Source organism: Ranitomeya imitator, chromosome 2 (genome assembly GCF_032444005.1).
Source record: "Ranitomeya imitator isolate aRanImi1 chromosome 2, aRanImi1.pri, whole genome shotgun sequence".
Taxonomy (NCBI): Eukaryota; Metazoa; Chordata; class Amphibia; order Anura; family Dendrobatidae; genus Ranitomeya; species Ranitomeya imitator.
In genome coordinates this window covers 799,583,608-799,593,410 of record NC_091283.1, presented here as the reverse complement: position 1 = coordinate 799,593,410, position 9,803 = coordinate 799,583,608, and the positions used below count along the sequence as shown (strand labels likewise).

The window sequence follows — 9,803 nt, the reverse complement described above, 5'->3', positions numbered from 1 at the left end:
GCCCCATTAGTGCCAGTGTCCGCCATAACAACATCCGGGTCAGCCGGAAGCGGCAGTGACCTACATAGCCATTCCCTGCCGCCCCGGAGACGTGAGTGCGGAAACAACCGGCTCCTCACATTACACTGTGCTGGGAGTTGTAGTGCGCCGCAGAAAATAAGAGCTCACTGAGTACAGTCAGCAGCCTGTCAGGTGTAAAGCACGCTGGGACTTGTAGTACCACAGCAGTCTGTTAGGTGTAAGGAGGTCTAAGACTTGTGGTACCACAGCAGATTGTCAGGTGTAAGGCGGTCTGGAACTTGTAGTACCACAATAGCCTGTTAGGTGTAAGACGCTGGGACTTGTGGTACCACAGTAGCCTGTAAGGGGCTTGTGACCCTGAGAGCTATCACATAGAGTAGAAAGATAAAAAATATATATATTTTTCAAAATATATAAAAAATTGAATTGCTCCCTTTCCTTCCCGTTAAAAATAAAATTTGCTACGGCCGCATCCCTAAAAGTCCGATTTATTAACATAGTAACATAGTTAGTAAGGCCGAAAAAAGACATTTGTCCATCCAGTTCAGCCTATATTCCATCATAATAAATACCCAGATCTACGTCCTTCTACAGAACCTAATTGTATGATACAATATTGTTCTGCTCCAGGAAGACATCCAGGCCTCTCTTGAACCCCTCGACTGAGTTCGCCATCACCACCTCCTCAGGCAAGCAATTCCAGATTCTCACTGCCCTAACAGTAAAGAATCCTCTTCTATGTTGGTGGAAAAACCTTCTCTCCTCCAGACGCAAAGAATGCCCCCTTGTGCCCGTCACCTTCCTTGGTATAAACAGATCCTCAGCGAGATATTTGTATTGTCCCCTTATATACTTATACATGGTTATTAGATCGCCCCTCAGTCGTCTTTTTTCTAGACTAAATAATCCTAATTTCGCTAATCTATCTGGGTATTGTAGTTCTCCCATCCCCTTTATTAATTTTGTTGCCCTCCTTTGTACTCTCTCTAGTTCCATTATATCCTTCCTGAGCACCGGTGCCCAAAACTGGACACAGTACTCCATGTGCGGTCTAACTAGGGATTTGTACAGAGGCAGTATAATGCTCTCATCATGTGTATCCAGACCTCTTTTAATGCACCCCATGATCCTGTTTGCCTTGGCAGCTGCTGCCTGGCACTGGCTGCTCCAGGTAAGTTTATCATTAACTAGGATCCCCAAGTCCTTCTCCCTGTCAGATTTACCCAGTGGTTTCCCATTCAGTGTGTAATGGTGATATTGATTCCCTCTTCCCATGTGTATAACCTTACATTTATCATTGTTAAACCTCATCTGCCACCTTTCAGCCCAAGTTTCCAACCTATCCAGACCCATCTGTAGCAGAATACTATCTTCTCTTGTATTAACTGCTTTACATAGTTTTGTATCATCTGCAAATATCGATATTTTACTGTGTAAACCTTCTACCAGATCATTAATGAATATGTTGAAGAGAACAGGTCCCAATATTGAAATATATTAACCCAGTAAACATTGTAAAGGAAAAAAATTATAATCAGAGAGCACAGCAATGAAAAATTGTTCCCAATGTGGTTAATAAAGAGTGCTGGGTAGAGGTTACATGGAGGGAAACACTGGTGCCCCCTGCAGTGATCCGGGGCGACAGCCCGGTGGATTTATTGCCTGCGTCCGTGTGTCCTGCACTGCGTCCGTGTGTCCTGCACTGTGTCCTGCGCTGCGTCCGTGTGTCCTACGCTGCGTCCGTGTGTCCTACGCTGCGTCCGTGTGTCCTGCACTGCGTCCGTGTGTCCTGCTCTGCGTCCGTGTGTCCTGCACTGCGTCCGGGTGTCCTGCACTGTGTCCTGCGCTGCGTCCGTGTGTCCTGCACTGCGTCCGTGTGTCCTACGCTGCGTCCGTGTGTCCTGCGCTGCGTCCGTGTGTCCTACGCTGCGTCCGTGTGTCCTACGCTGCGTCCGTGTGTCCTACGCTGCGTCCGTGTGTCCTGCGCTGCGTCCGTGTGTCCTGCGCTGCGTCCGTGTGTCCTACGCTGCGTCCGTGTGTCCTGCGCTGCGTCCGTGTGTCCTGCGCTGCGTCCGTGTGTCCTGCGCTGCGTCCGTGTGTCCTGCGCTGCGTCCGTGTGTCCTGCCCTGCGTCCGTGTGTCCTGCGCTGCGTCCGTGTGTCCTACGCTGCGTCCGTGTGTCCTGCGCTGCGTCCGTGTGTCCTGCGCTGCGTCCGTGTGTCCTGCGCTGCGTCCGTGTGTCCTGCGCTGCGTCCGTGTGTCCTGCGCTGCGTCCGTGTGTCCTGCGCTGCGTCCGTGTGTCCTGCGCTGCGTCCGTGTGTCCTGCGCTGCGTCCGTGTGTCCTGCGCTGCGTCCGTGTGTCCTACGCTGCGTCCGTGTGTCCTGCGCTGCGTCCGTGTGTCCTGCGCTGCGTCCGTGTGTCCTGCGCTGCGTCCGTGTGTCCTGCGCTGCGTCCGTGTGTCCTGCGCTGCGTCCGTGTGTCCTGCCCTGCGTCCGTGTGTCCTGCGCTGCGTCCGTGTGTCCTACGCTGCGTCCGTGTGTCCTGCGCTGCGTCCGTGTGTCCTGCGCTGCGTCCGTGTGTCCTGCGCTGCGTCCGTGTGTCCTGCGCTGCGTCCGTGTGTCCTGCGCTGCGTCCGTGTGTCCTGCGCTGCGTCCGTGTGTCCTGCCCTTCGTCCGGGTGTCCTGCGCTGCGTCCGTGTGTCCTGCCCTTCGTCCGGGTGTCCTGCCCTTCGTCCGGGTGTCCTGCGCTGCGTCCGTGTGTCCTACGCTGCGTCCGTGTGTCCTGCGCTGCGTCCGTGTGTCCTGCGCTGCGTCCGTGTGTCCTGCGCTGCGTCCGTGTGTCCTGCCCTGCGTCCGTGTGTCCTGCGCTGCGTCCGTGTGTCCTGCGCTGCGTCCGTGTGTCCTACGCTGCGTCCGTGTGTCCTACGCTGCGTCCGTGTGTCCTGCCCTGCGTCCGTGTGTCCTACGCTGCGTCCGTGTGTCCTGCGCTGCGTCCGTGTGTCCTGCGCTGCGTCCGTGTGTCCTGCCCTGCGTCCGTGTGTCCTACGCTGCGTCCGTGTGTCCTGCGCTGCGTCCGTGTGTCCTGCGCTGCGTCCGTGTGTCCTGCGCTGCGTCCGTGTGTCCTGCGCTGCGTCCGTGTGTCCTGCGCTGCGTCCGTGTGTCCTGCCCTGCGTCCGTGTGTCCTGCGCTGCGTCCGTGTGTCCTGCGCTGCGTCCGTGTGTCCTGCCCTTCGTCCGGGTGTCCTGCACTGCGTCCGTGTGTCCTGCACTTCGTCCGGGTGTCCTGCGCTGCGTCCGTGTGTCCTACGCTGCGTCCGTGTGTCCTACGCTGCGTCCGTGTGTCCTGCGCTGCGTCCGTGTGTCCTGCACTGCGTCCGTGTGTCCTGCACTGCGTCCGTGTGTCCTGCGCTGCGTCCGTGTGTCCTGCACTGCGTCCGTGTGTCCTACGCTGCGTCCGTGTGTCCTGCCCTGCGTCCGTGTGTCCTGCACTGCGTCCGTGTGTCCTGCGCTGCGTCCGTGTGTCCTGCACTGCGTCCAGTCAGCGCCTATATTAATCCTGTGCCTTGTGTAACTCACTTTCCAGGGCAAACTGTATATACGCCATACTGGGACAGAAAAGGCGTATTTATCCTCGGGACAGCCAGCCATCCTCACACTCATTTTTTTAAGACTCCCATTTGTTTTCCCCTCTAGATTGTGTGTGCATGGAACCAAGAGGGATCGTGAAGGCTTTTCCCAAAGTGAAACGGTTGCGAGACAGCAGGAACCCCACAGAGGACAGAAAAAAGATCAAAGCCGATGTTGACATTCAGGGTAAGCGAGGCCCAATGTTACTGATCCAGCAGAATATCACTATATATACATACATATAGATACTATATATCAAAACCCTTCATACTGTAAAGTCTTGAAGTCACACATACCTTTACACCTTGGCAGAGCTTTTTTTGACCCAAAAACATCTTTATAATACCATAAATCATCAGAAATTACCATTTGTTTAAATCAGGTTTTTATGCTTACATTTTCTTTGATTTTTATTTTTCCATTTTCTATATCACTGTTTTTATAAATAAAAAAAAATAAAATAAAATCTTGCAATTTTAACACTGGCCACTAAAGTCTAATACTAGACTCATACTTCCTGCTCTGTGCAGACGACTTTAAGGCAGTCTCATTATCAACCCAGATAGGATTACATTGTCAGGTGACGCCTCTATATACAGCCTATAACATACGGTCCACTATTCACAATAAGTGATATCACAGCTCACCTCCTCCCCCTCCCTCTCTTCATTATGACCTCCGCGCTGATCACAGCAGTTACTTCAATACAATGCAGTAGGGCCTGAATCAGGTCTACTGAGACCAACAGGACATAGGAGTCTTTCATAAGAATTAGTGGCCAGTGTAAAAATTGCAAGAATTTTTTTTTTTTTTACTATATATGCAGAAAGTGAAAAGAAAAAATAATAAAAAAAAATACATTTACCATCAAAACCTTATTAAAACAATTTGAAGAAAGTCGTCATTCCATTTTCCATGGATATATTCTTTTTTTATTAGTCCATGTGCAAAGAACGTTAAAATAATTATCCAAAGACAGACGCGTTTCAGATTTAGATTTTTTATTCATGAGCTATGAACTAAACTATCAATAAAGAATATATCCAAGGTAGACAATCTGACGACTTTTCTTCAATCTGGATTTACCTTTACGCTGACTCTGACTTCCGATCACCTGGGATGAGACCCACAGAGTTTTGTATGTGAAACTTGGCACAAATCCACATTAGAATATTCACAGTATAAGGACATGTTCTCACATAGCATAACTACTACATTGTTTCCGCTGCTTTTTTTGGTGCAGAAAATCTGCATTTAATTGCCCATGCAAAGTGGATGTGATTTGATAAAAACTCTTCCCAGGGTGCGTTTCAAAGCTGTTTAAAGGGTTGTTGAACTGTATGATTTTTGGTTCATTTTTATATCTCTATAGGCTTCTAAGGGTAGCCTGAAAAAACTTGTGTAGAAAACTCAGTTGCTGTTTTTTTAAGTGCAGAAACAAAGCTTTTCTGTAGTAAAAAAAAAAAAAAAACATTGAAAATGCTGCTTCTACTCTGTATCAAAAACTGGTCACATGAAGGGGAAAAAACAATAAAAATAATCAGAGAAAAATGTTAGTGCCTAGTGTTGATGCGGAAATCTGCAGAAAACATGCAAAGAAAAAGCATAGAAATAACGCATCATTTATGCTGTGTGTGAAGACAGCCTATGTACGTTTTTTTCTGCATGGGAAAAAACTACATCAAGTCAATTCTTGGAACATTTTTTGTCAATACAAAAGTGCTAAATTTGCCCATTGAAATACATTAGAATTAGAAAATAACCTATACATTTTTGTGCCTTATTTGACCCTTTTTACAAGCAATATAAATAATAAAATAGTGCTTTTATATGATATTCCTGACTAGGGGCCATCCAATGTATTTAGGATAAGGCTACACGGTAACATTTGGATGCCAGATTCTTGCAGTTGGGCCAGCTTCACACTTCCTGGCGATTCCTGTACTGGAAAAACCATTACTGATGAGATTCATGGTCCATGTCTGCGTGCCATCCATGTGTACGTATGTGACGGTAGTGTGCTGCCGGTGTGACACGTAGAATGAAATGCAGCACAGGAATGAAGAGTTTTATGTATTAAAGATGTTCTAAGATTAAGGTAGTTAGCAATGAGGAACATGATGGACAGATAGAAATGTCAGTGTGAGATCTAATCAGTGCTTATTTTTCCATATTTCTATTTATTTTTTAAGCAGAGGTGATACTAATATTCTGGAAAGGGACCAACAGTCCTAAATGTTCCCAGACTATTAATATCTATTAATATATTAATATATATTTACTAACTAGCAAAGGCTAAACAGACAGCTGCGGATGGAAATTAATTTCCTAGGAAGGGTCAGTGGATATTGGCCCCCTCCCAGACTAAGAACATCAGCCCCAGAAATGGCATGTTGACCTGGTGCGGTGGCAAGTGGGGTAACAGTTGTGGGGTTGATGTCAGCTGTTTTATGGTTGCTGATATTAAGCTCAGGGGTCACTAATGGAATGACATCTATCAGAGACTTCCATTACTATCCCCATAGTCAAATTTAATAAAGACACTGAGCAAACAGCTGTGAGTTGATATTAATAGCCTGGGAACCTTTATGGCTATTGGCTGCTTCCCAGAATATTAATATCAGTCCCTCAGCTGGTTATGAAAATTAAGAGGGATCCCACTCCATTTTTTAAATTTATTTAATACACGCTACACAGAGGGCGTAAGCTGACCAGAACTCTCATCAATGTCGCCTGGTCTCTCTGATCATGACCAGGCGATAATGATGAGAGAACTGCATTCAGCGGCTGGGAACAGGACTAATAGTAATGCTTTTCCCAGGCACTGATACGTGTCACACGGATGTCATCGGTGTATAATCAGTGTGCAGCGTGTATTTTGCACGGTCCGTATGGAAAGCCTGACTTGCGCACCACCATTGAATACAATGGGTATGCATGTGTCCGTATATGCGTTCCTTAAAAAACAGAATGCGTACGGACATGATAAAAACAGACTTGTGAAGAAGGTCTTAGGCAGAGAGGAGCTGGCTGTCAATCAGTATGACGTCAGCAGTTACGCCCCATCAACCGATCAGAAGAGAAGCCGCTGCTCTGTCGATGTGACATCAGTAGAAGCCGCTGAATCCGCCAGCAGCAGCAATGATCACTCTGTGCCGGCAGAGACCGGCGCCGGACACAACAGGCCGATAGTTAGCAACTACCTGCCTGTCAGTTCTTAGTTCATAGTAAAGAAGTTACATAGTCCTGGATAACTCCTTGAAGAAAACTTGGTTTGATATAAGCTTTGCATCCACTTTTCCAAGAGTTCATGAGTCTGATATAACGTGGCATAGACATATGAATTCCTATGGATGAGCACTGTAATACAGGGTTGCACCCGATGGATCTGCATTTTATTTTCTACCTTTACTGCTCCTGTGTTTACAACCTTATTATATATTTTATTATGCATTATATATGTGTAATTAATAAATATATTTATTTATTTGTTACTTATGCAGGAAAATGTTTTGCTGGAGTCCATGCTTACGTTCTTTTGGCGGGCATCGGCCAGGCCAGATCAGCAATATTTCAGAAGCAGATCATTCAGAACGGGGGTCAGGTTTACAGCCAGTTGTGCCCGGAGGTGACACATATTATTGTGGATGAAGGGATGGACTGTGATCGCGCCTTCAGACTGATGAAGTTGCAGAAGCTCCCGGCAGGCGTGACGCTGGTGAAGTGCAGCTGGTTAGGCTTATGCATTAATGAAAAGAAGCTGGTAAACACGGCCGGGTACAGCATCTTCATCCCAGAGAGGTAATCACCTAGTATTATTACAGGGTCATTACAGACTTTCTTGTATCTTCCCATTAATGTAAGAGGCGCCTCACCCATGTGATATTAATTAAAGCTTATACACACGTGGTCAAAATTGTCGGTACCCCTCGTTTAATGATACTAAAAGTGGGGTAAGCAATGTCTGACTTTCATTTGTTCATTTTCATAGATTTTTTTATATATTATTTTTTTTTTCAGATTCGAGTTATTTCTGTGACCATTGTGGGTTTTTCTGTCATTAAACGAGGGGTACCAACAATTTTGACCACGTGTGTGTCTTGCATCTATGTTCTGGCTTATAAAGGTTCTGTGATGTCCTTAAGGCCGGGGTCCCATTAGTGTACGGCATCCGATGATTCTCTTATGCGAGAGCATCGGATGCGATCTGCTAATGACCCTCGGCTGCGAGCGTGATCCGAGTGTCCGTGCTCTGTGCGCCGATCCTCTCGCATGACTGAATCGGAGTACAGGTGCGGAGGAGATGGAGAAAGTAATTTCTCCATCTCCTCTGCTGACGACGTCGGCGATGTTTCACACGCACCCATGAACTTAGATGGGTGCGTTAAATCCTATTCTCGGGTTGGTCGGACAACTATGTAAGGTGTACGGCAACCTTTGATTTAGGCAGCAGATAAGAATCTGTAGCTGAGCCCTGTAAATAATGCTGGATTGATGTTGTCACCCATAACTACTATGCTGGCAGCTGCCGACCCCGGAGGTTGTACCCCTGTGGGTAGGTATTTCAGCCTTCCTGAAGGTGCACTTTAGTTTTCCTAGAACTTGTTCCTAAGATCCCTATAATAATCATGTTTTCCCCTTTACTCTGGTATGTGCCCCGTGGGCATAAAAGCGTTAAGTCTATGACTTCAATAGAGCCACAAATAAAGATGATTCTTGAAATGACTATAATTGTGCGGCAGGTACCTGGATGTGAAGGACGAAGGAGAGCCAGAACAAAGGCACAGAGATATCGTGATGGACGGGAAGGCAGGTGATGAACAAGCCTCAGCCAGCTGCTCACATACACAGCCGACGTCTGATGTCTCCAATCTGAGTGACAGCAAAGACTTGAAAGTACAGGTGAGGTGTGCAGTACCGTCCCCTTCTGTGCGGAATCAATATATTCATCCTGAATAGCACGGTGGTTTCCAGTTTATTATAGAATATACGCGATATGGACATAAGTAGTTGTCTAGTTCATCCCAAATGTGTTGGATGGAGTTGAGATTTGGGCTCTGCACAGCCGGTGAAGTTCTTCCACACCAAACTGTTCTTGTATATATGGACCTTGCTTTGTGCAAAGGGACACAGTCATAGGGAACAGAAAATGGTCTACCCCAAGCTGTTTTCACAAAGCTGGAAGCTACATTTGTTCACAGTATCTTTGTTTCATGAAGAATTAAGATTTCCCTTCACTGGACGTAAAGGGACCCCTGAAAAACTAACCCATAGCATTATCCCTCCTCCACCAAATTTCAGGTGACACAATGCTGTCAGGCGGGTAACGTTCTGGCATTCACCAAACCCAGACTGATCCATCAGATAGAGAAGTGTGATCCCTCACTCCACAGAACACTTTCCTCTGCTCCAGAGACCAGTGGTGGTGGCTTTGCACCACTTCATCCAACATTTGGCATTGTGCTTGGTGATGTAAGGCTGCATGAAGCTCCCGGCGGGGGTGCAGTATTTGTGCTGATGTTAATACCAGAGGAGGTCTGGATTCTGCAGTGACTTTTCTGCCCTCTGCTCCTCAGCACTCTGTGACTTTACGTGGTCTCCACTTTGTGACTGAGATGCTGCTGCTTTTTTCACGTCTCAATAATATCACTCACAGGTGATGGGGGAAGATTTAGGAGGGAAGTAATGTCATAAACGGACTTGTTCCATCAGTGGCTTCTATTACAGGGTCACATTGATATAACAGGGTTCTTTACCACCAGTTATTCTGACACATATTAATACAGAGAGGCGGCATGGCGAGGGGCCGGAGGTTATACACCTATGCCAAAGAGACTGAGTGAAAAACCTGAAGTTAATGATAGAGGCACGTCCCTATACTTTTGTGTCTAGAGTATGATAGATTGGTGGGTCACCAATACAATGTGGGCTTTATTAGGGGATGAACACATAAAGGATAGAGAAGGAGAATGGTGCTAATCTCATCTTCAATAACATTCAGAACCTATATAAAGGCCAATACCCACAAATCAATGTGAAACTGCAAGGATAGGTAAAGCAGGTTCAGTCCCAACATTCATGAAAATCATATAAAGAAAAAGCACCAAAAAGTGATAAAAAAATATATAAACTTTATTGAAATCAAATATGTAAAACC

At 46.7% G+C, this 9,803-nt stretch overlaps 1 protein-coding gene across 1 annotated transcript in view; it reads left to right on the top strand.

Moving 5' to 3' along the window:
- Window positions 1-51: 51 nt before the first annotated feature.
- POLL (DNA polymerase lambda) overlaps window positions 52-9,803 on the top strand; it is a 32,394-nt gene continuing 22,642 nt past the window's right edge. The window contains exons 1-4 of the mRNA XM_069753753.1: window positions 52-91; window positions 3,713-3,832; window positions 7,150-7,447; window positions 8,389-8,548. Coding sequence (XP_069609854.1) covers window positions 3,724-3,832; window positions 7,150-7,447; window positions 8,389-8,548 — 567 coding nt within the window. The 5' untranslated portion in view covers window positions 52-91; window positions 3,713-3,723. The remainder of the gene's footprint in view (window positions 92-3,712; window positions 3,833-7,149; window positions 7,448-8,388; window positions 8,549-9,803) is intronic.